Here is a 25,156-nt window from a genome sequence, read left to right as displayed (position 1 = left end):
TTTTTTAAACCAGGGATTAAACTCAGGGGTACTCAGCTACTGAGCCACATCCCCAGCCCTATTTTGTATTTTATTTAGAGACAGGGTCTCACTGAGTTGCTTAATGCCTTGCTATTGCTGAGGCTGGCTTTGAACTTTCGGTCCTCCTGCTTCAGCCTCCGGAGCTGCTGGGATTACAGTCACTACACCCCGCTCATTGGCAGCACTTCTGTGGCAACACTTATTAACATCCCACAGAATATCCCTCTGGAAAATACTGCACAGGATGTTTGGCATTGGCAATGCCCAGGCCTTGGGGAAAGGGACCACTTAATGATGAAGTACATTTAATAGCTCTCAGGAAAGGCTGGATGATTGGTTATTCTTTCAAGTCTGAGTTTCAATTACTTGAAACCACATCAGGCTGTACAACATTGTGCTATAGCATACACTTAAAAACCTGCTAAGAGGGAAGATCTCACATTAGCTGTTATTATAACCACAATAAAAAGACAAAATCTATACCTTTTTTTTTTTTCATTTTCTCCTTGAAAGAGCTAGAAGAGGTCTGGGATTGTGGCTCAGTGGTAGAGCATTCACCTAGAACATTCGAGGCCCTGGGGTTCGATCCTCAGTACCATATATATATATATATTAGTTGTAGTTGGACACAACATCATTATTTTATTTTTTTATATTATTATATTATTTTTTATATTATTATATTATATTTTATATTATTATATTATTTTTTTATTTTATTTATATATATATATATATATATTTTTAAAGAGCGATCTTTAAAAAAAAAAAAAAAACTAGAAGAGTTGAGTATCTTCTCATTTTCTTCTTTCTGTTTCCATCTCTTTACTGGTCCCCCAGGTGTAAGTGCTTCTGGTGTCTCTCCCAGGGTCAACCCTTCACTCCAGTAGCCTCCCATCCTCAGTGCTTGTCCCAGCTTCACCTCCTCTGGGGAACTGTTTTCAGCCTACATGAGCTGCTTTGCCCAGAGATGCCTGGGAAGTATGCTTTCTTCCCCTACTCCCCAGTGGCCCAAGGTCCATGAATGGCTGATGTGGGGTACAAAGTCTATCTCCTTGCCTTTGAGAGAGATTAGCCTTGAAGATCAGACTGGGGCTAGACCTGGGTGAACTGGTATCTTTGCTGGTTTCTTCCTCTGCCCTGTCCCGCATTCTCTCTGGCTCAATAAGTCACTTGCATAAGACTCTCTGTCTCTGGCCCTCATCTAGGACTTCAACCTAAGATATCTCTGTAGGCACTTGTGGCTTTCAGAAAGATTTCCTGCTACTGGACTCTGTCACACAGGAAGCTTGTTTGCTTAAGATTAATGAGTGTGAGCCTGTAATCCCAGTGTCTTGGGAGGCTGAGGCAGGAGGATTGTGAGTTCAAAGCCAGCCTCAGTAACAGTGGGGTGCTAAGCAACTCAGGAAGATCCTCTCTCTAAATAAAATATAAAATAGGGCTGGGGATGTGGCTCAGTAGTTGAGTTTCTCTGAATTCAACCCTGGTACACCACCTGAAAAAAAAAAGATTAAGGAGTGTGGGTGAGGTTGAGACATTTGTTATCCCAGTAATTCAGGAGGCTGAGGCAGGAGAATCACAAGTTTGAGGCTAGCCTCAGCAACTTAATGAGATCCTGTCACAAAAGAAAAAAGTGGGAGAGTTGCCCTGGGAGAACTGTGTCAAAACTAAATAAATAAAAGGAAAATATAAAAATAAATAAATAAATAAATAAAAAATAAAAGGAAATAAAGAAATAAAAATAAATAGGAGTTGGATACCTATTGTTTTAGTCAGCCTTTTCACTGCTGAGACCAAAAGACTTTACAAGAATTATTTTAGAGGAGGGGAAAGTTTATTTGGCACTCACGGTTTCAGAGGTCTAAGTCCATAGACAACCCAGTTCATTGCCCTGGGGCTGAGAAGACCCAAAGGCAAGCCGCCAGTGACCTACTTCTTCCAACCACACCCTACCTGCCTACAGTTACTGACAAATTCATGCATATCATAGGACTATCCACTGATTATGTTACAACTCTCCTAATCTAATCACTTCACCTCTGAACTTTCTTGCTTTGTCTCACCTAAGCTTCACATCTAATAATACCTACTGTGTGCCAGACCCTGTGCTAAACACTTTATGTGCATTAGATTATCGAGTCCTCCCAATCACCTGATCAAGCACATACTATTGGAATCTTACAGACAAAGAAACTGAGGCTCGAAGAGGTTGAGTGACTTGAGCACTCAAGAGAAAGGAAGGATTGGAAACTCTGAAGATTCTCAACTTCACACCCTCGGATTTAATGAACAGATTCCACCTACATCCTCAGCCCAGTAGAGTGTACTTTTGCACTCTGTAGACCCCAGACAGTCCGACCACATACAAAAAGTTACATGGTTTTGAGTCTGTCTACTGGTTACAGATTGCACTGAGGGCTTCCTTTTATTTTCTTGGCACTGGGGATTGAATCTTGCTTCTTCTTTTTTTGTTTCTGCAGTGTTTGGGGATAAACCTACTGAGCTACCCACCCAGACCCAGAGTAGGGGGACTTCATTTAAATAAACCTTCCTTATATCTTTGTTTCTCAGGTGAGGAAGTGCTAGAACAGCCCTGGAGCCGTCCCTCCCCCACACCCAGGTCTGCCCTTTGCTTCTGAGCTCCTTGGGGACACAATCTGTGTTCTTGAGGTGCTGCCAAAGCTGCAGCAGCAGGCATCTCTGCCTGCCGCTCTGCTGCAGAGCTGGGGATCTGCATTGCTGAGAAGAGTAACTAGGGAGGTAGCACTTTGCTTCCTGGAGGCCTCTTGGATTCACAGAAGAGTGAGCAGGCACTGAAGTCAGGGAATGATATGAGGCCTGGGCCAAGAAAAAAGGGGACATGACTCAAGGTGGAACCAAACTCAAGTCTGCTCTTCAATAAACAAATTGTTTCTAACTATAACATCCTAGGCACTGTCTTAGGGCTTGAGGATACAATAGTGAACAAACCAAAAATTCTGTGTTAATGGAGCAGGATGGGTATAATGATGGCAGAAATAATAAAAAAAAGAAATTTGGTAGTATTTAGTATGGAGTAAAGCAAACACAAGAATTGTGGTCATTTGATACTGTTTAACTCATTTTACAAATGGAGACAGGGAGATACAGTAGCTAAGTGACTGGCCAAAGTTACATTGAGTGACAGCAGGGTTCTCTACTTCCATTAAGACTGACCTCAGGCCAGGCCCAGCATGGTGGCCCAGCATGGCGGCCCATTGCCTATAATCCCAGGGACTGAGAGGATGGGACAAGAGGATCCTTAAATTCAAAGCCAGCCTCAGCAAAATTGAGGCGCTAAGCAACTCAGTGAGATCCTGTCTCTAAATAAAATTCAAAAAGGGTCTGGGAATATGGCTCAGTGGTCCAGTCCCCCTGAATTCAATCCCTGATACAAAAAAAAAAAAAAAAAAAAAAAAAAAAACTGACCTCGTCCTGTAATCCCAGGATTGGGGGGGGCGCTGAGACAGGAGGATGGAGTTCAAAGCCAGCCTCAGCAAAATTGAGGCGCTAAGCAACTCAGTGAGACCCTGTCTCTAAATAAAATTCAAAATTGGACTGGGAATGTGGCTCAGTGGGAGTGCCCTAAACTCAATCCCCAGTACAAAAAAGATCAACCTGGGAGCCTCTTGGGCTATTTTTTTTTTTTAATTCCGGGGTGCGGCGGCTGGAATTCAGGGACACAGGCATGCTAGGCAGTGCTCTACTACTGAAACTACAACCCCAGCCCACAGGCTATTTATTAAGGGCACCAGATTTGGAAAGCAAAATAGTACAGATAAAGCTCAAGTCCTCCTTGCCCATCCCCAACTGTAGCAGCCTCTGTCTTGATGCTTTCCTCTTAGTCCTGTTCTGCTTTTTAATTAGGTTGTAGATGGACACATTACTTTATTTTATTTATTTATTTTTATGTCGTGCTAAGGATCAAACCCAGTGCCTCACGAGTCTGAGGCAAGCGCTCTGCCGCTGAGCTACACCCCCAGCCCACTCAGTCCTGCTCTTGTACCTATGTATGCTGTGTTCATACGCATTACTTTCTACGCAAGTGGCTTCCTGTACATAGTGTCTGTTCTACAACTTGCTTCTTTTTTCCTTAACAAGATGTCTTGAACATCGTTCCCTGCCTTTCTAGCTAACTGCTGCATTGTATTTCATTACATGGATGAGCCTACTTTAGTTTCCAGGACCCTAGAAATTGACACTCTGGGATGTTTCCATTCACAACTTTTGCAAAAGCTCCGGAAGTTTCTCTTCCCACTGTAGATTTGGAAAGTTTTTTTCCGAAAGAATCCAAGTGATGAAATCAGGAGCAGCATTGCTAACTGCTAATCAATCTAACTGTAGCTGCTTAAGCTCCCGCAAGAACTGTGATTCCCACCCACCACCTCTGCTCGAACCGCAGTCCAAGGATTCGGCCAGGGGAGTTGAAAAAAAAAAAAAAAAAAGCCCAATACACCCAAGCGTGCAACCTCGAGTCACAGAAAACCGGCCTGCGTGTTTCAGAAGCACAGGCTCCTCGGGGAGGAGCTGAGAACGCCAGCTCCCCGGGGATCTCAAGACGCCGCCTTTGGCAAAGACAGGCGCGGAGTTGTACGATGGCCGAAGCCCAGGCTCAGGGCCGCGTCTCCGGCGGCGGGAACCTATCCTAGTGGTGCAGGGCGGAACTACATTTCCCAGGGTGCTCCGCGAGACGACGCCAGCCCCGCGTTAAAGAGCTGGCTCCGAGAGCACCCGGCGGCCGCAGGTACGTGGTGCGCGCGACTCCTCGGCGCTCCGCAGTTCTCCCGCGGGCTCCCACCGCTTCCTGCGACCCGCCGCACGCCCGGGTCCCCCCAGGGAAGAGTCTCGAGAGCTTTGCCGGCACCCTCGGGCGCTCACCTACACCAGGGGACTTCCGCTGTCCTACTCTCCTATGGCCTGGGTCTTTCAGCGGAAGTTTAGGGGACTGTGGACGCCTGGGACACGGAGGGACACGCCCCCGACCCCTGAGGCAGGTGGGGCGCTGAATGCAGACGCCGCTCTGATTTTACTTTGAGGCCACCTCCTGCCTCGGTTTACCCCATCAGGTCTCATCATTATGCACAAATCTCCAAGGCATGCCGTTTGTGTAATTTACATTATTGCTTCTTTTCTACCTGTTTTCCAGAAGGCAACAAATTAGAGCCCTCTCTAAGCCTGTTTTTTTTTTTTTTTTTTTTTTTCCCCTCTTCGTGGTGCTAAAATGTGCAAAGTCCTTGCCTGGCCCATCTCACTATATATGAGAAGGCCTTATTATTTTAGTCTCTCCCTGGCTCCCCCACTCTATCAGTGTGTTGCCGAGGACATTAAAAAATGTTTTATCTTTGATGCTGGGGGTATAGCTCAGTTGGAAGAGTGCTTGTCTCTCAAGCCCAAGGCCCTGGGTTCAATCCCCAGCACCAAAAAAAAAAAAAAAAAAAAAAAAGTTTTAGCTTCAGCAGATGAAGTTTTATTTAAAGTGGGCAGAGGGAGGGAGCTGGGGTTGTGGCTCAGTGGTAGAGCGCTTGCCTAGCAGGTGTGAGACAATGGGTTCTATTCTCAGCATCACATATATATAAATAAAGGTCCACTGACAACTTAAAAATATTAAAAAAAAAGAAAGTGGGCAGAGTAGTGGAATAATTATGATGTGTGTTCTAAGATTTCTGTATTTCTGAGCACAAATACTGGAGTTTGAAACTCCTGCCTACCTCTACTACCTCTGTATGACCTTAGGCAAGGCAGGGTGTTTTCACCTGTTTGTTTGTTTGTTTGTTTTTTTAATCCCTTACTGGGATTGAACTCAGAGGCACTTGACCACTGAGCCACTTCCCTGGCCCTATTTTGTATTTTATTTAGAGACAGGGTCTCACTGAGTTGCATAGCACCTCCATTTTGCTGAAGCTGACTTTGAACTTGAGATCCTCCTGACTCAGCCTCCCTAGTTGCTGGGATTACAGGCCTGCATCACATTGCCAGGCAAGTGTTTTCATTGTTAAGCCACACTTTTTTTTTTTTGGTACAAGAGATAACTTTCCTTTTTCTTTTTGGTACAGGGGATTGAACCCAGTGGTGCTTAACTACTGAGCTGCATCCCCAGCCCTTTTTTATTTTTTTTATTATTATTATTTTTTAAATTTTTATTAAACATACTTTTTAGTTGTTGATGGACCTTTATTTTATTTATTTCTATGTGGTGCTGAGAATCGAACTCAGTGCCTCACACATGCTAGGCAAGTGTTCTACCACTGAGTCACAACCCCAGCCCTACTTTTTTATTTTGAGACAGGGCCTTGTTAAGCTGTTAAGGATAGCCTTGAACTTGTGATCCTCTTGCCTCAGCCTCCCAACTGTCTGGGATTACAGGCTTGTGCTACTGCACCCAGACCCAAATTAGAGGTTCTTACATTGATTTTTCCCTTAGGTTTCTAAGAGGAGATGACATTATCTTCTTCATGTTAGTTTGGATCCTTGGAAAAACAGAGTAAGTTGGGGTTAGATTTATGAGCTTTTATTGGGGGAAGAAAAAGGGGAGCGAGCTGGGGAGGCGGTAGAGCTGCCAATGTGAGATCTAGGTCTGACCCTTGTGATAGAGTCCTGGAAGGAGGGAGGGATGGGTTGGAAGGCTCAGACTACAATGCAGTTGGAAAGCAGTTTCAGTTGGGGAGTCCTGGAGCCACAATTGCCTGTCACTGGAGTCTTGATTATATATATTTAATATTTAAATATTTATTTATTTATTTGTGGTGTTGAGGATTGAACCCAGGGCCTTGTGCATGCTAGGCAAGTACTCTACCAACTGAGCTATATCCCCAGCCCTTTACATTTTATTTTTATAGTACTGGGGATTAAGTCCAGGGGCTCTTTTAAATCTCCAGCCCTTTTTATTTTTTGTTTAGAGACAGGGTCTCACTAAGTTATCAAGGTTGTCTTTGAACTTGCGCTGCTTCTGCCTCAGCCTCCTGAGTTGCTGGGATTCTAGGCATGTGCCATTGTGTCAGGCTGTCAGAGGAGTCTGGGTCTACCCTGAGGAATTTGTGGGGAGCAGTTTGTGGAGAGTAGCCTCCATGTAGACAGGAAGGTAGATTCAGACTGCAGGGGGTGTGGGGGGTGGGAATGTGTCTGTCAGTTATACTCTCTGCCTCAGGAGACCTAGAGGGTTCAAGATGCCTTAGGCCACACAGTGAACTGTGGCCACAGTGGAGTTCCTTGCTGTTCCCTTCACAGGGAGAGCCACGTGGGCATCCTAGGGAATGTGTTTGCCCTCAGGTGCCTGGCTAAATTTTCTAGGTCAGATTTCTTTGGATTACCCCCCTGGGCTGAGCAGGGAGCAGAGCAATTTCTTTCAGTAGACAGAGGCTTTTCCTGAAAGTCGGGAGATGCGTGGGAGTTGCTAAATCAGCCATAACTATGAGCTTGGAGGCAGCTGAGTCGGGTATAAGAAGAGACTGGTTGCTGAGATTCAGGTGTCAAGTTGGCTTTTGGCTGGGGTGTGGGCTAACCACTGGATGCATATGTAGGGCACATCTTGGACAGTGGCATGTGGCTTGCTTTGACCTTTCTCACACTGAACTTTAGGAGCTGGAGGGAAGAGGTGATAGGTGTGTTGCTTTGTAGGATAGTAGCAGATCCCTGCCAGAGTCAAATACTAGGGCACATCTCAGGATCCAGCTACAGATGGTTGTGGGAGTGCAGAGGCTCTGGAGTCAGTTTGGTTTCCCATGGGTTAGAGTGTTGGCTGGCCTGGGGGTACGGGTGAGGCCATAGCTTTGGCTGGACTTTCCCACCACTTATCAGTACCTTGGAGGAAGATGACTGAGGGGTAGGGTGCAACCCCTTTTGCCTCAGAGCCTCTGGGAGAGGAGGTCCCTGAGTGTCTGGATTTCCTCCAACAGGCTTTTTTTTTTTAAGAGAGAGAGAGAATTTTTTAATATTTATATATTTATTTTTTAGTTTTTTCGGCGGACACAACATCTTTGTTTGTATGTGGTGCTGAGGATCGAATCTGGGCCGCATGCATGCCAGGCGAGCGCGCTACCGCTTGAGCCACATCCCCAGCCCCCTCCAACAGGTTTTGCACACCTCCCACAAGTTAGTGTTTGTGTTGGCTGCCCCCTTTCCAGGCAATCTCCCCAGCCTAGGGAACCTGGGAGGTTAGGTGCTCCTCTCCATCTCTTCCCCAGCTCGAAGCTGGTGACTGAGTGATGAGGGGCTCCTGTTACAGAAAAGGCAGCCCCTTGCTTAAGATGAGACCAGAGATCAACCCTGTCCCACTTGCCTCACTTCCTATCTCCTAAGTGTGCTCTCACAGGAAATGCTACATACCTGCATTTTTATATTATTGGTATTAGGAGATTGAACCCACTGAGTTATATCCCAGCCCTTTTTATTTTTTATTTTGAAACAGGGTCTCACTAAATTGCCAAGGCTGACCTTGAACTTGCAGTCCTCCTTTTGTAGTCCCCCCAGTTGCTGGGATTACAGGTACCACCAGGCTTGACTCACTCACATTTTAGAAAGTCAAAAAAACATGCTTGCCACATGATTTGGCAATTCCACTTCCCATGTCCCCCTAGAGAAATGAAGTATGGTACTCACACAAATCTGTACCTGAAGGTTAAATAAGAACTTCATTTTAGCCAGTCATGGTGGTGCATACTTATAATCCTAGTGACTTGGGAGGATGAAGCAGGAGGATTGCAAGTTTGAGGCCAGCCTCAGCAACTTAGCAAGGCCCTAAGCAATTTAGTGAGACCCTGTCTCCAAATTAAAAAGGCAAGGAGGGAGGTTAGGGAGGGATGTGGCTCGGTGGTTAAACACCCCTGGGTTCAATCCCCAGTACCAAAAAAAAAAAAAAAAAAAAGAAAGAAAGAAAGAAAGAAAGAAAGAAAGAACGAACTTTATTCATTATTGCCAAAAGCTGGAGACAGTTGAACTATCTTTCAGTGAGTGAACAAATGAATAGACTGTGGTACCTGCACTCCAGGGGATGCTACTTGGCAGAAAAAAGATAAGGATCAGCTATCAATCTGTGTCTCATACGCATTATGTTGAAGGAAAGAAGCTAATCTCAAAAGTTCATATTCTGTTTATCTGACATTTTTGAAAAGACAAAACTATAGCTATGGAGAACAGATGAATAGTTATCGGGGGTTAGGGAGGGAGGAGGGTATGACCAAAAAGTAAGAGGGTGGGGCTGGGGTTGTGGCTCATTGGTAGAGCGCTTGTCTAGCACATGTGAGGCGCTGGGTTTGATTCTCAGCACTGCATATAAATAAGTAAATAAAATAAAAGTCCATGAACAACTAATAAAAATATTTAAAAAAAAAAAGTAATAGGGTGAAGGAGTTTTTGTGATGGTGAGCACAATAATCTATAGTTGTATTAAAATTCATAGGACTATATATCAGAAAGAATTTTAGTGTATAACAATTAAAATCATACACAACAATTTATTGCTGCTTCAGGAAGTTCTTGCACTTTGGCCAGAATGGAGCAGCCAAAGAAGGTTGATTGGACAGTCATCATCCTGACATGCCAGTACAAGGACAGTGTGCAGGTCTTCCAGAGAGGTAGGTGACTCCCCCTCCCCACCTTGCCCTCAAGGTAAACTTTCCCCATCCTCTCCCTTGCCAGATCCCTACAGCCCCAGGAACTGATCTCATATCTGACCTGGCCCTTCATTGTACTTGTTTTCTCACTTGTAAAATAGGAGTGAGAGGTTACTCTTACTTATCTGATAAGCAACCATATGAAAAGCTAAGTCAAAGAAATCAATGACTATTTCTAGGCTTGCTCAGGTGCTTTGGACCTGGACCGAGAGGTTGGGGGACAGGTCTCAGCATACTTTTTGACCACAGAGCTGGAAGTGAGGCAGAAGCGGGAGCAGATCCCCACTGGGACACTGTTACTGGCTGTGGAGGACCCTGAGACACGCGTGGGCAGTGGAGGAGCTACCCTCAATGCGCTACTGGTGGCTGCTGAGCACCTGAGTGCCCGTGCAGGCTTCACTGTGAGTGATTCCCAGCTGCTGCCCCTCTGGCCCTGTTCTTGTTGGAATCAGATAATTTCCAAGATTTCCACCTCTCTGGCTCCGTTGCCCTGGCCAGGTCAGCATTTGGCTTGTGTTTTAGAATCTGTACTTTGGCTAAACTCATCCCTGCCATGCCGTCCAGGTGAGAGCAGAAGGCAGGGTCTGCCTTTGTAGTGTTTTTAGAAAGTTGGAACCAATATCTTTTTTTTTTTTTTTTTTTTTTTTAAAGAGAGAGGGAGAGAGAGAGAGAGAGAATTTTAATATTTATTTTTTAGTTCTCGGTGGACACAACATCTTTGTTGGTATGTGGTGCTGAGGATCGAACCCGGGCTGCACGCATGCCAGGCGAGCACGCTACCACTTGAGCCACATCCTCAGCCCTGAAACCAATATCTTAATGGGAGGTTTTCTGGCTTTTTAAAAGTTTGAAGATTCCCAGCTACTTGGGAGGCTGAGGCAGAGAATTGCCAGTTTGAAGCCAGCCCTGGCTACTTAGCAAGACTGTGTCTCAAAATAAAAAGGGTTGGGCATATAGCTTAGTGGAAGAGTATCTCTGGGTTCAGTCCCTAGTAATGGAAAACAAAGAACAACAACAAAAAACTCAACAAACAAGAAGCAGTGTTCGAAGATCTTGCTATCCTGGGTTGTCAGTCATACTTGTTTGGAACTGAGATGTGGCCTTCCTTTGGGACATGTGAGTCAGTGTCCTCACACACACCCAGCCACTTTTGGTCACCTTGTATGCATAGCATGGAGAGTGAGGGTGGTCACAGAGGTGGCATGGGTAGGGGATGGGGACACTGGTTGCTGAGTAGCTGACATTCCTTGAGTCACCTAGCTGTATGGCCTCAAGTCATTGCCTACAGCTGCCTATCCAAACCGAGGGCAGGGAGGTGGCCTAGGTAGAGAGCTGCTGGCTCCCTTACCCAGGCCAGGGCTGCCTCTCCCCTGTTTGGAGCCATTGGTCTTGACCTGGTCTTTGTCCTTTTGGTACCTGAGTGGACTTGTGTCGGAGTCCCTCCTTAGACAGGTCTTCCTCCAGGTGCCATTTACTCAAGGCCTCTGTCCACGGGCTCTCTCTCTCTTGACAGGTGGTCACATCTGATGTCCTGCATTCATCCTGGATCCTCATCCTACACATGGTAAGTGGAATTATGGGCATGGGCAATGTAAAGGATCAGAATCCTGATTCTCAGGGTTGGGTGGAACTTGAGGAACTGTCTACCATTGTACATGTGCAAGGTGTTCATTTTGCAAATCCCAAAGAATCAGAATCAATCAAAATGTCCAAAAATCGGAAACTGGCTAAATATATACAGTATGTCCTTCAGACAGATTAAAAGGTCTATCTTTATGCATTGACCTAGAATGAAACTTTTTTTTTTTTTTTTTTGTGCCAGGAATTGAACTCAGGGTTACTTAACCACTGAGCTACATTCTCAGCCCTTTTTATTTTTTAATTTTGAGTTAAGGTATTGCTAAGTGACTTAGGGCCTCACTAAATTGATGAGGCTGAACTTGCTGTCCTCCTGTCTCAGCATTCTGAGCTACTGGGATTACAGGTGTGCACCACCATGCTCAGCTAGAATGAGACCTACCAACTCTGTAATCTTGGCAAGTCACTAGACTATAGATCTTGGTTTCATCTGTTGTATGTGTGTGTGGTGCTGGGGTTGAACACAGGGTTTTGTGCATGCTAGGCAGGTATTGTAGTACTAAGCTACATCCTGGTGTCTTCACATATAAAGCAAGAACAGCAACAGCTCCTCCTTCATGTAGATGTGAATGTGATTATGGACGTGCTGAGATGACCCACATGAATGCATAAAACAGGGTCTGGCTTACTCCAAGTGCTCAGTGAAAAAGGCCTGTGACAGAAGTTTGTGTGGAATGATCTCAGTTTTAATTTTTTTTTTCTTTCGGTGATACTGGGCTAAACCCAGGTCTTCTTACACTGAACTATGTCCCCAGCCCTTATTTTATTTTGAGACAGAGTCTCAAAAGTTGCCGAGATCAGCCTTGAACTTTGTTATCTTTCTGCCTCAGCCTTACCAGAATCATCTCATTCTTCTTCTTCTTCTTTTTTTTTTTTAATGTTTTTTTAGTTGTAGTTGGTCACAATACCTTTATTTTATTTATTATTTTTTATGTGGTGCTAAAGATCAAACCCACGCCTCACAAGTACTAGGTGAGCACTCTGCCGCTGAGCCACAACCCCAACCCAGAGAATCATCTCATTCTTGTAAAAAAAAAAATCATTTAAAGTATAAATTAAAGTCTGATAGAATGTACCTCAAATTAGGGCAGTAGTTAGTATCTGAGGGATAGTTTTCCTTTTTGCATATTTGAATTTTCTAATTTTTTTTAGAGTAATCATGTTCATTAAAAAAATTGTAAGGGAAATTGCTATGATAACATTTTTTATACATCTTATACTCTATGCCTGCCACCCTTGCACAGCTGATGAGGTGTCCCAGTTTTTCTGCCCCCAGAGCTCCTTCACCAATCCCTGCTCCCACCCAGGGTCGAGACTTTCCCTTTGATGACTGTGGCCGGGCCTTTACCTGCCTCCCTGTGGAGAACCCCCAGGCCCCTGTGGAGGCCTTGGTCTGCAACCTGGACTGCTTGCTGGATATCATGACCCACCGGGTAAGCCACATGGTGGCCCAGGGGCCTTTTTCTGACTAGAGCCACCTCTCTCATACTGTGCCACCAGATAAGGTCTGTGCCAGTTCAATAGGAGACCCCAGAAAGTTCAGGTACTTAATTTGTTATTGTCTCAATTTGGTCTTGGCCTCCTTGGGGGAAGATGTGCTCTAGGTGGGACAGAGGGTGGTGATCATTGGTACCATAGGTCTTGAGAGGCCCCTGTTACTTAAGGAGTAGACTCCCCTGGGATGAGGTTGTTGCTGGGGCATGTGAAACAGGCCAACATGCCTGTGAGGGAGTAGAGAAAGGGCTGGGCCAGGCCATCCAGCTGCTTTCTCTCTTTTTCTTTTTTTTCTGTCCCCTGAAGCTGGGCCCAGGCTGTCCCCCAGGTGTGTGGGTCTGCAGCACTGACATGTTGCTGTCTGTTCCTTCAAACCCTGGTAAGTCTGAAAGGGCCTGGGATCACCTTCCCTTGCCACAGCTAGGGCAGGATTTACCTTTCTAGCCCATTCTGTTTCTGGGCCTTCAGAAGGGAGGCTTAGGATATAGAGATGAAGCCAGGGAGGCAGGCTTTCCCTTGCTACGACTCAGTATGCCTGTCTATAGAATGGACACAGCAGTGCTGCCTCTTCCACCCCACAGGGCTTTGTGGAAGTACTTTGGGAGACAAGGGTTGTTATTCTCTAAAGGAGTGTCCGTTTGGTTTTGGAAACCATGTTCCCTTTTATTTATATCCATATTCCCTTTAGAGGTGCCCAGAAACCCAGCCCTGGGCTTTTGCTTCTCTGTAACTGGGGGTTCCTTGCCTTGGGTTGGGGCCCCTGGGAGCCTCCTGTATATGCTACTCCACAGGGATGAGCTGGGACGGATTTCGGGGAGCCAGAGTGATCGCTCTTCCTGGGAGCCCAACTTATGCTCTGAATCATGGTGTCTACTTCACTGACTCCCAGGTACTGCCTCTGGGGACAGCTGAGCTGGCTGGGATGGCCTTGGAGTCCCATGCATTAGGAAACCCCTTGTCCTGGTCTTGATCTGGTCCTTGGTCCCAGCATGGTCTTGAGCCTGCCGTGCTTTTCCATGGCCACAACTCTGGGCTCACTTACCTTTTGCCACAGATGCATTTCATTCTGACTGCTTGCCAGGCTCAGGTAGGGCTCCCAGGCAGTGCCCACAATTAAAGCTGGTTCTCACCCTCTGTGGGTAGAACTCTTAGGTGCTTGTGTCCTCTGAGTGTGCTGCTGCCTGCCAGACTTGCATGATAAGTTTTCACTTGGAGAACACTTGTTGACACCTATGGCAATATTGCCTTCTGTGTCCTCTCTTGCTCCCTTTTCCAACTCTGAACATCTCCCCCACATAGGGCTTCGTTTTGGACATTTACTACCAGGGCACTGATGCAGAGATACGGCGGTGTATCCAGCCTGATGGGCATGTGCCACTGGTATGGCTGCTGGGCTCCGGATGGGGGTCTTTGAGGACATTTTGGGATGGGAGGGAGAATTTGCTTTCCTCTCTGGGGAAAAACCACACTCATTCTGGAAGCTTCCAGAGCAGGCTAGAACCAGAATCTGAGGATGGTCTAGAACTGGCTTTTAGGGGAGCAGCTGTAGCCAGAATCTGAGGAAGGGGTAGCCTTGGAATTTGGGGTTTGTCCTGAACCAGAAAGCCTAGAACCAGAATGTGAGGAAGTCAGGGAATGCAGTTGGCAGGATGTAGAGAAGCAAACTTAGAATTTTTCTAGAATGAAGGACAGGGTGGGAGTAGTGGCGAAGTGTTGGGGACTGGACCATGGGGAAGGTGGAGAACTAGGCTTGGGAAGAGTACTGAAAGGTGCCTTGGTGGGAGCTGCCCCAAGTATGCCTGGAGTCTAGGTGCTGGGGCGGCTCAGAAGACTGGGACTGGTGTGGCATCTGTCCTCCCTGGGCCCAGCCTCTCATCCCTGAGCCTGGTCTCAGCACCTGTGCTACCTGACCCTTTTGGGGGCCTTTCCAGGTCTCTGGGGTTGTCTTCTTCTCTGTGGAGACTGCTGAACACCTCTTGGCCACCCATGTGAGCCCACCTCTAGATGCCTGCACCTATATGGGCTTGGACTCTGGAGCCCGGCCTGTTCAGGTAACGGGGAGGGCAGCTAGTAGGGGTCCCTGGATGGGGACAAAGTGGTGCATGACCTCAGCCCCTTCCTCTCTCTGGATCAGTATCTCTGCTGATGGGACCATCCTAGCTCAACCTTGGGCTTGTGGGTCCCAACCCCTGCCCCACCAATAGCTATGCTTCTTACCCTTGCTCTAGCTGTCCCTGTTTTTCGACATCCTGTTCTGCATGGCTCGAAATGTGAAGAGGGAGGACTTCTTGGCTGGGAGGCCCCCAGAAATGGGGCAGGGTGACATGGAGATAGCAGGTTACCTGCAGGGTGCCCGGGCTCAGCTGTGGAGGGAGCTGCGTGACCAGCCACTCACCATGGGTGGGTACTGTCCATTGGCTCTGAGTTGGAGAGATCCTGGGAGGGAGGACCCCCAGAATGAGGCTGTCCCTGCATTCTGGACCAGGCAGCCTGTCTCATAGACTAGACAATCACACCCTCCCCATCCAGAGCCCTTCCACTGAGATACCTCTTCTCCCAAATTTGCTTTTCTTTTTTTTTGGACTGCAATCCTGCTGTGTCCACTTGTTAGCTGTGGGGCTTTGGGCAGGTTGTGGAACCTCTGGACTTCAGGTTCCCCTTAGCCCAATAGGCTCATCACCACAGCTGCCCTGCCAGAGCTGCAGTGTGTGCAGAGGGAGGTTGGGGAGGTGTCTGATGAAGGTGTCTCTGCTGGCAGGAGACCCAGTCTGGCTCCTGACCCGCAGCAGGCATGGGGTTGGGGTCATACTTTTGTCTTTACAGTGTATATCCCTGACGGCAGTTATAGCTACATGACCACCTCAGCTAGTGAATTCCTGCACATATTCACACTGCCTGGGGTCTCTGGGCCCCAGATCATTCACTCTCAGGTGGAGGTGAGACCTACCTACTCCTTAGAGGTAGACCTGCTGGGTGCCTTGGGTCGGGTGGGATGTGGGCTTCAGGGAGGGACCAATACACCTTGAACAAATTACTTTGGAGTGTAGGTGTTTTCATCTCTATTATACGTGAGGCATGGGAGACTCAGAGAGGCTGAGTAACTTACCCAAGGCCACAGAACTGCTAAGTGACCAAGTCAGGATTTTACATTATGGTTCGCCTGATTGAGAAACTAACGACAACCTTTCTGTGGGGTCTGCTTGGGGAGAGAGGTACATATGAAGATATGGACCTAGGTTAGTGCCATGATGCTCAGGAAAGGGGCAGGCTAATTCAGAGGTGGCCTTGGGGTTGGAGGATGTTGGGTAGGTGAGATCGGAAAGGCCTCAGCTGGGGCCAGGGCAGGTCCAGAGAGGGGTCTGGCTGGCCAAAGGACATGGGAACAGTGGGCCTTATGTTCAATACCCAGATGCTTTGTTGTTGGGGAGGGTCAGGCCAGCCCTGAGTCCTCAACCTTAAGACCTCTCTCCTTGGCTTCACAGGAACTACAGCTCCTGGGAGCCAGGAGCTCTGTGGTCAGCTGCCTGCTGGAGGGTGCCATTCACCTGGGGCCTGGGAGTGTCTTGCAGCACTGCCATTTGCGGGTGAGGCCTTCGAGCATGGGTAGGGGCGAGAGTGGCCAGTGTCCTACATGTTGGGGGCTTGCCTGTGTGCTTATCTACCCAAGATGCCTCTCCTTTTCCTTACCAGGGACCCATTCACATTGGTGCTGGCTGCTTTGTGAGTGGCTTGGATGTAGCACAGTCCAAGGCACTACATGGCCTGGAGCTGCATGACCTTGTCCTGCAGGGACACCATGTGCGGCTCCCTGGCTCCCTAGGCTGTGCCTTCACCCTGATTGGCCGCCTGGACAGCTGGGAAGTAGGTATCTGCCTTATATCTCCTCACCCCCATCTTCAGGCTTTGAGGGCCTCACCCCACCCTGGGACCTCTGAGGCTTGGCCTTAGCAGTAGACTGTGGGTGCTTATGGCCAGGAGGTCCCAACAGGCCTTTGCCTCTTGCTTGTCTGCCTTGTGAGTGGGTTGGGTGATTTTTTCCCCCCCATTTTGCAGGCTGGAGACTTAGAATCAGAGAGACAGAGTCAGCTGTGAAAGATCAAATGTGGAACTCCAGATTTTGCTCCAAATTCTAGGCACCCAAGCAGAGTATCGAGGTCTTTTCAGAATTTGCTTAGCTGTGTGCCCACATCTCTTCTAGTCCTTGCTGGAGCAGTTGTCTGCCCTCTGGCCTAGAATCCCTAATCCTTTTCTGGGGTCCCCACAGCCCTGACTGCTTCCTCCTCTTCCCCCAGAGACAGGGGGAAGGCACATATCTCAACATGTCCTGGAATGAATTCTTCAAGAAGACAGGCATTCGGTAAGCTGATGCCTTGGCATGCTCTGGGGGCCCAGGCAACTAGGGTGGCCTCTTGATGACTTATTCCTTTCTTTGCCCTACAGTAGCCCCAGCCCCCCTACCATCCCCCTTATCATCCCCCTTACCATTCCCCTTACCATTCCCCTTACCATCCCTCCAGGCCTGGGGTAGTTTGGGGCAGCTGGATCCTTACCAGTACTTTTCCCTCTGGGCAACTCCAAACCCCTGGGTATGCTCCGACTTTTAGATTTTTGTTCAGTGACCTGTGGAGCATGGCCTTGCTTTCTGAACTGTCCTCTGTGCTGCCCCTGGAGGAGTTTATACTGTCCCCATGAATTGACAGGCAGGTCAGGGTTTTGGGAGGAGGCACCCTTGGCTTCCCTCTTACTAATGTGATTCTCCCCACCTCAGAGATTGGGACCTGTGGGACCCAGACACACCCCCTGCAGAGCGTTGTCTTCTCAGTGCCCGCCTTTTTCCTGTGCTCCATCCTTTGAGGGCTCTGGGGCCCCGGGACATGCTATGGATGCTGGATCCCCCAGAGGATGGGGGTGAAGCCCTGAGGGCCTGGCGAGCCTCTTGGCGCCTGTCCTGGGAGCAGTTGCAGCCGCACCTGGACCGGGCAGCCACACTGGCCTCCCGCCGGGACCTGTTCTTCCGCCAAGCTCTGCATAAGGCACAGCATGTGCTGGAGGCCCGGCAGGACCTCAGCCTGTGCCCACTAATCCGGGCTGCTGTCCACGAGGGCTGTTCTGGGCTATTGCTGGCCACACTGGACCAGGGTGAGTCAGCCCAGGGTCTCTGGTCCTGCATGCCCTATGCGCCAATTGCCATGACTAGGAGCCATGTGACTCCACAGCAGTGGAGACACCCAATGGGGTTTACTTAGCTTTTTGGGAAACTTCATCTCTGTCCGTGGGGAGTTTGGTCAGGGTTATGGCCTGGTTGTTCAGTCTCTGGGTCCTAGAAACATGAGCAAACTTGCATGTTCTATGCTGGGTGCCAGGGTGTATGTCTGAGGCCCCAGACATATTTTCTGGGGGCTTAGAGCCTTTACTTTGGAGGTAGTGCCTCATTCCACAAAGCACTGGAACTGTGAAATATTAATGGTCCCTGTTTAAGTCACTCTCCCACACAGCTAGTTGCTGGGGAGATTGAGCTTGAACCTGGGTGGTTTGACCGCTGAACCTGAGTGCTTAACTGCTGTGGGTGTCCTGGGTCAGAGTGAAGAAGCACATTTGGGCTGGAGCTGTCAAGATGAGAACTTCTTGCCGGGCAGAGAATAGGGTACATTCACAGGCAGGGGTGAGGGATCCAGAGTGTTTGGGGACTGTTGAGTAGTCTTTGGGAGCAAAGGGTGTTGGAGATAAGCTCCTTCCCTGACATCCCTAACTTCTAACCCCCAGTTGCAGCGAGGGCAGGAGATCCTGGTGTGGTAGCACGTGCTCTGGCCTGTGTGGCAGATGTACTGAGCTGCATGGCAGAGGGCCAGGGAGGCTTACGGAGTGGGCCAGCTGCGAATCCTGAATGGATGCGGCCCTTCTCATACCTGGAGTGCGGAGACCTGGCAGCGGGTGTGGAGGCACTTGCCCAGGAGAGGGACAAATGGCTGAGCAGGTGGGTACTAATGAAAGTCACAACCCTTTGAGAAGCCCCTGGCCATCCAGGGAAATAGCCCTTGATGGTGGAAGCCCAGAGACAGGTGGGTCATCCAGGTAATTGCCCCCAGCTTGAGGTGCCACGTTGCTATCTTCCTTCCCTCTGGGCAGGCCAGCCTTATTAGTGCGAGCTGCCCGCCACTATGAGGGGGCTGGGCAGATCCTGATCCGCCAGGCTGTGATGACAGCCCAGCACTTTGTCTCCATGGAGCCAGTGGAGCTGCCAGCACTTGGGCAGTGGGTGATAGCTGAGTGTCCAGCCCGTGTGGATTTCTCTGGTGAGCTCCTTTTGGGGTTAGGGGTGACAGTAATCACACAGGGCCAGGCTGGCAGGCTCCATGATCAGCTTGTCAAACTTCTACAGGGGGCTGGAGTGACACACCACCGCTTGCCTATGAGCATGGTGGGGCAGTGCTGGGCCTGGCTGTGCGAGTAGATGGCCGCCGGCCTATTGGGGCCAGGGCACGTCGAATCCTAGAACCTGAGTTGTGGCTGGCCGTGGGGCCTCGGCAGGATCAGATGGCTGTGAAGATAGTGTGCCGGAGCCTGGACGATCTGCAGGATTACTGCCAGCCCCATGCCCCAGGTCAGGACATTTGTGGATGGGGATGGCATATGCAGCCAGCCAGGGTCGGGGCAGAACCTGGAGCTCTCTCCAGATAGGACTGCAGGCTCCGGGGACCTAGCCAGTATGGTTGAAGAGCCCCCAAAGGAAAGGAAAGGGCTGGAAGTCACGCTGCCTAGGCACATACAGGCATAAGAAATAGAATGAGGGGCTGTGGTTGTGGTTCAGCGGTAGAGCACTTGTCTAGCATGCGTGAAGCTCTGGGTTCCATCCTCAGCACCACATAAAAATAAACAAATAAATAAAGGTATTGTGTCCATTTGCAACTGGGAAAAAAAAAAGAAATAGAGATGACACTTTTGCCCATGTTAGAGGCCCTATTGTGGCTTGAGGATGGGCCTGTGCTGCTGCTGGACTTTTGTTCCACCAGATGAACCCTATCCCAGACTGGGAAGTTGCAAGGTTTGGTGGGATGTCTGATTTGTGTCACAAGAAACCAAATTATTTACTTTGTGCCTATTCCTCTAAAGGAGCCCTCCTGAAGGCAGCCTTTATCTGTGCGGGGATTGTGCATGTCCACTCTGAGCGCCCACTGCGTGAACAACTGCTGCATACCTTTGGGGGTGGCTTTGAGCTGCACACCTGGTCTGAGCTGCCCCATGGTTCCGGCCTTGGTGAGTGGGCCCTGGCTCCCTGCTGCCCACCTGCCCTATCACAGCTCTCTAGCTTGGCTTGCAACCCCCCCTCCCTAACCTCTGCACAGCCAAAGAGTGGGGCAGGATTGGCCCGGCAGAGGTGGTTCATGTCTAGTGCCTTCCTTTGTGCCCTGCAGGTACCAGCAGCATCCTGGCAGGTGCTGCCTTGGCTGCCTTGCAGCGGGCTGCAGGCCGAGTGGTGGGCATGGAAGCCCTGATACATGCAGTTCTACACCTGGAGCAGGTGCTCACCACAGGTAGGAGATGGCCCAGGGTGGAGCCGTCTTTCCCAAGGCCTTGGGGAGATCCCCTGAGTTTACATGGAATTTTCCAGCAGCCACATAACTGTACTGCTCCTTAAAATGGTTATAGTTTATCATTTTGATATTCTCTAGTGGTTTTCAACTTGAAATGTTGTACCTTGAAGGAGCTGATGTCTTATAACCACCTACTAAGTGCCAGAATCTGTTGCGCTTTTCATGTGTGTTGGGTATCTGTGGGCACCAGTCACTAGTTTCTCTTACTCTTCCCGCTTCCAGACTGTCCTTCAGGGTCAGTGGGGAAAACAGTATGGAGTGAAGGAGAGACTTCAGCCTGCCCTTCTGGCAATGTGCCTTTTTCTTGGTCATCTGTACCCCTGCTGCTCTCCAGCCATATGGAGGAGCAGCAAGGGCCAACCAAGGATATGATCTAATCGGATGTTCCTGGCACCAGGCTTCTCTCCTCCTGACTTCTGTGTTGCCTTGGAATCATGCATCAATAGAGCAGTCAGGGACTTGTCTGATTCCAGATCCTAGGCTGTTCTGTTCACCCAGGCCTGGTCTCCAGCATGGCTCTGGAATAAAACTGCCACAAATGCTGGATTATGGCAGCCATACTCCTCTTCCTCTGCAGCCAGCCCTCTGCTTTCATTGAAATGACTCATAGCCCATATCAGGTAGTCACTAGTGAAAGGGTTAGATAGAGAGTTCTTTTCAGTTTCCTTTGGGGTGTGCTATTCAAGTTCTTCATTTGGTCAACTGACAGTATTTATTGAGAATCTACTGGGGATCAAATGAGGAAAAACATGGTTCTTGCTTTTATTTTTTTTTAAAGTTTCTTTTTTTTTTTAAAGAGAGAGAAAGAATTTTTAATATTTATTTTTTAGTTTTCGGCAGACACAACATCTTTGTTTGTATGTGGTGCTGAGGATCGAACCCCGGCCGCACGCATACCAGGCGAGCGCGCTACCCCTTGAGCCACATCCCTAGCCCCGGTTCTTGCTTTTAAAAGTCATAGTGTAGGGGCTGAGGATGTGGCTCAAGCGGTAGCGTGCTCGCCTGGCATGCCTGAGGCCCGGAGTTCGATCCTCAGCACCACATACAAAGATGTTGTGTCCACTGGAAACTAAAATAAATAAATAACTCTCTCTAAATAAATAAATAAATAAAAATAAAAGGCACTTATAAAAAAAAAAGTCATAGCACATAAAGAAGATTAACATTAATCAATAACCACTTTAGTGAGTGTATCATGTTAAACCACACTAAGTGCTCTGAAGGAGAGGTGTGCATTTCAAGGGGTTTTTAACATTTTGAATTGTATCCTATCACTGTCTTTTAGTTAGAAAGTTCCAGTTGCCTCTTGCCATTTGCATTCTGTACTTTAAATCCTTTCAGGCCCTTTCTCAATTATCAAAAGCCTGTCTCAGAAGCAACTTAAGTTCTTTCAGTATTTTAAAATTTTTTGTTGGTACCAAGGATTGAACCCAGGGGCAGTTTACCACTGAGCTATATCCCTAGTCCTTTTTAAATTTTTTACTTTGAGACAGGGTCTTGCTAGGTTGATTTGGGCCTCACTAAATTGCTGAAGCTGGCCTTGAACTTGTGATCCTTTCACCTCAGCCTCCTGAGTTGCTGGGATTACAAGTATGTGCCATGGCATGTGGCCACTTCTGTTTGTTTGTTTTTGGTCCTGGGAATTACACCGAGGGGCACTTTATCACTGAGCTTCATCCCCAGCCCTTTTTATTTTTTATTTTGAGAATCTCACAGGGTCTTTCTAAGTTCATGAGGCTGGCCTTGATTTTGTAATCCTCCTGCTTTTAGCTTCCCAAGCTGCTATGATTACAGGTGTGCATCACTGTGCTTAGTTACTTTTATTTATTTTTAAATAAATGATGTTGATCCTCCTGCCTTAACCTAAGTAGTTGGGACTATAGGCATGTGCTACTTTGCCCAAATTTGTCACTTATATAGCTTCAAAGGGAAGAAATTCATAACTTTTATTACTAAAGCAAGATGTATTCATCTTTGAAGTTAAATTAAAAAAATGAGAGATGCTGAAAAGTTTATTTCCAACATAAACTGAGAAGACAAGATGAGAGGGGACCATTAGCTACGGGAATTACTATCCCCTCTCTTCTGGCTGTAACTTCCCTGGAAGGGAGGGTTAGTTACAGTTGTTCTTTGATATGGTTTACCTGAATTCCAAACTGAGGCCTGTGAATACCAAACTTGGCCCTGGACTGCAGCCTTCTCCCTTGCTGGGACTGGGCTGCTCCCAGGTTTGGGGAAAGAAGCTGAATAGCTTACCTGTCCCAGCTGGAGTTGGGGGAACTGTCTTCCCATATTGGTCCCAGCCATGGATGCAGGGTCAGGAGCTTGTGCTGGAATAGTGAAGTTGGGCCAGTTAGGCTCCAAGAATGATAGGGCCCTGGGATTGCAGGAGGTGGCTGGCAGGACCAGGTGGGTGGCCTAATGCCTGGCATCAAGATGGGGCACTCCCGGGCCCAGCTGCCACTGAAGGTGGAGGTCGAAGAGATCACTGTGCCCGAGGGCTTTGTCCAGAAGCTCAATGACCACCTGCTCCTGGTGTACACTGGCAAAACCCGCCTGGCACGGAATCTACTTCAGGTGAGCCCAAGCCTAGGATGAGGGAGGCAGTGGCACAGTGGGGCTTGGGTCTTCATCACACCTCTTCTGCTCCACCTGCAGGATGTGCTGAGGAGTTGGTATGCCCGGCTGCCTGCTGTGGTACAGAATGCCCACAGTCTGGTGCAGCAGACCAAGGAGTGTGCAGAAGCCTTCCGCCAAGGTGAAGTGTTCCTTCCAAGGGAGGTTGGGGCATGAAGAGCAGGAGCCTTGACACTATGGATCTTAGAGGCTAGGGGCCTTTCTAGGTTTGGCATAGGCTCAAGGTATGAAGGCCTCCAGGGATGGAAGCATTCTGTCTGTCCCCTCCAGGATCTCACACGTAAGATAGGAACCATGTGGACAAAACTTGACTCATGAGAAAGGCCCTTCAGTCCCACATAACAGGAAGCAGATGAGGAAAGAGGCTAATCCTGTTGCATGGAAGTCAGAGCTAAGCAGGGCTCCAAGTGTGTGGCTACAGTGTTTTCTGAATACTGACTATGCTGGGTGGGCACCATGTCAGTTGCTTTGTGTGGATTAGTCCTCAGCCCTGTGTAGTGAGCTTTATTATTCCTCTTTCCTGCCAGTGCAGCACTGGGATAATCGGGACACCGGTATAGTGCCTCTTTGCACTGCATTCCTCTACCAGTGGGTGTTGAGTGTCTTGGCCCAGGCATGCCACTCCCTTCTTTGCCCCAACTCCAGGAAGCCTGCCTCTACTAGGACAATACCTGACCTCATACTGGGAACAGAAGAAGCTCATGGCTCCAGGCTGTGAGCCCCTGGCTGTGCGGCGAATGATGGATGTCCTGGCTCCACATGTACATGGCCAGAGCCTGGCAGGGGCAGGTGGTGGGGGCTTTCTCTATCTGTTGACCAAGGAGCCACGGCAGAAGGAGGCTTTGGAAGCTGTGCTGGCCAAGACTCAGGTACAACAAGGTGTCAGGGTCGGTAGCTGGTGGGGGTGAGACACCTCACTGGAGCCTACCAACTCACCAGGGACTGCATCTACAAGTCCCCCTGGTCCTGCTGCCTTACTCCAGCCTCTAGAAGGCCTGAGAGTTGCTCAGAGGCCTCTAAGCACCTTCTCTCCTTTCCAGGGCCTTGGCAACTACAGCGTCCACCTGGTAGAAGTGGATACTCAGGGCTTGAGCCTGCAACTTCTAAGGAATGAGGCCTCCTCCTGATGCTTTGCAATGAAGCTGGGCAACACCTGGAGCTGTCTTTCCTTTACCTCTTTCCCCTGTGGGAAATCTCAGCCTGCTATGCCCCATTTATTTTTTTGAATCTGTTTCCAAAGGAAGCAAGACTTGGGCAAGTGAGGCAATGCTTAGGGACAGACTGTACATCCTGGCTGACAATAGCTGAGGCTTGGCTTCTGCTCCATCTGAACTCAGGAATGTTCTAAGCTGTGTCCTATGTGGCCTTTACAAATTCTGTATCCCAGTGTAGGCCTTGGCTTTTTCTCCACTAGGACCCTGGAGGAAGGGAATGACAACCAGCCACACCAGGTGGCTAAGGAATCCTTTGGTGAGGCCAACCCTGGAGAGGCCCTTTGAGTCATTTCCTGTGGCCTGTTTTAGTGTTGGAGACATGCGTAACCCTCATTCCTCAGCTCTTCTGGGGGAGTGGGTTGAGGGTGGGGCTCCATGGGGTCCTGCAGCAATTTTCTACCCACCCAGGCCTTAACCAGAAACACTAAAGACAGTGCTAAAGGACCCAGTGCCTGTGGGCAATGGCTTCTCAAGAAGGACATCTTGGAATAAATTCACTTTGCCCTTCATGGTTCTCAGAAAGCTTTCTTGTTCCTGCTGGGAGCAATTCCCACTTCTCTTGGCACTGTAGGAAAACGGCCCTGGTGTGATCCAGCTTCTGGAACTGAAGGTCCAAGATGGGGGTGAGAAAATAGGATTGAATGAGGGCGTCTGTGGACATGTGGGTCCTGGAGGTGGCTGGGTACTGCCTTAAGTGTGGGAAGAGGCTGAGGTCTTAGGCATTTAACTTCACATTTCAGTACAACTGGAAGACCTGCCCTGCCTGGAACCAGCACACTGTGGCATCTCAGTAGTGTCTTTTTTTTTAAAGAGAGAGAGAGAGAGAGAATTTTAATATTTTTTAGTTCTCGGCGGACACAACATCTTTGTATGTGGTGCTGAGGATCTAACCCAGGCCACAAGCATGCCAGGCGAGTGCGCTACAACTTGAGCC

General features: G+C 48.6%; 1 protein-coding gene across 9 annotated transcripts; it reads left to right on the top strand.

Moving 5' to 3' along the window:
- Positions 1-4,695: 4,695 nt before the first annotated feature.
- Positions 4,696-24,731, top strand: Fcsk (fucose kinase). Of its 9 annotated transcripts, none has more exons than XM_013366535.4 (25): positions 4,696-4,783; positions 6,461-6,520; positions 9,504-9,608; positions 9,897-10,048; positions 11,161-11,211; positions 12,593-12,718; positions 13,086-13,158; positions 13,571-13,668; positions 14,079-14,159; positions 14,711-14,830; positions 15,008-15,179; positions 15,603-15,715; positions 16,262-16,363; positions 16,470-16,640; positions 17,072-17,136; positions 17,548-17,918; positions 18,543-18,753; positions 18,906-19,072; positions 19,159-19,380; positions 19,890-20,033; positions 20,192-20,311; positions 22,761-22,948; positions 23,030-23,129; positions 23,654-23,877; positions 24,049-24,731. In XM_013366535.4, the coding sequence occupies exons 3-25, from the start codon at positions 9,527-9,529 to the stop codon at positions 24,133-24,135; spliced, it is 3,240 nt and encodes a 1,079-aa protein (XP_013221989.1). In that variant the 5' UTR covers positions 4,696-4,783; positions 6,461-6,520; positions 9,504-9,526; the 3' UTR covers positions 24,136-24,731. The 9 variants fall into 9 exon arrangements, with proteins under 9 accessions (XP_013221989.1, XP_077888770.1, XP_040135598.1 ...); XM_040279663.2 differs by having other exon boundaries at positions 4,750-5,029; XM_078032642.1 differs by having other exon boundaries at positions 4,750-5,033.
- Positions 24,732-25,156: the final 425 nt, after the last annotated feature.

This window comes from Ictidomys tridecemlineatus, chromosome 15 (genome assembly GCF_052094955.1).
Source record: "Ictidomys tridecemlineatus isolate mIctTri1 chromosome 15, mIctTri1.hap1, whole genome shotgun sequence".
NCBI lineage: Eukaryota > Metazoa > Chordata > Mammalia > Rodentia > Sciuridae > Ictidomys > Ictidomys tridecemlineatus.
Note: the sequence above shows the minus strand (reverse complement) of the source record. Positions and strands in the feature narration are given on the sequence as shown.

Coding starts and splice junctions, on each gene's coding strand:
- Fcsk (XM_021721724.3), top strand. CDS start 4,952: ATGGCCTGGGTCTTTCAGCGGAAGTTTAGGGGACTGTGGACGCCTGGG. Junction 14,160..14,710: donor CTGATGGGCATGTGCCACTG/GTATGGCTGCTG, acceptor GGGCCTTTCCAG/GTCTCTGGGGTTGTCTTCTT. Junction 15,180..15,602: donor TGACCAGCCACTCACCATGG/GTGGGTACTGTC, acceptor TTGTCTTTACAG/TGTATATCCCTGACGGCAGT.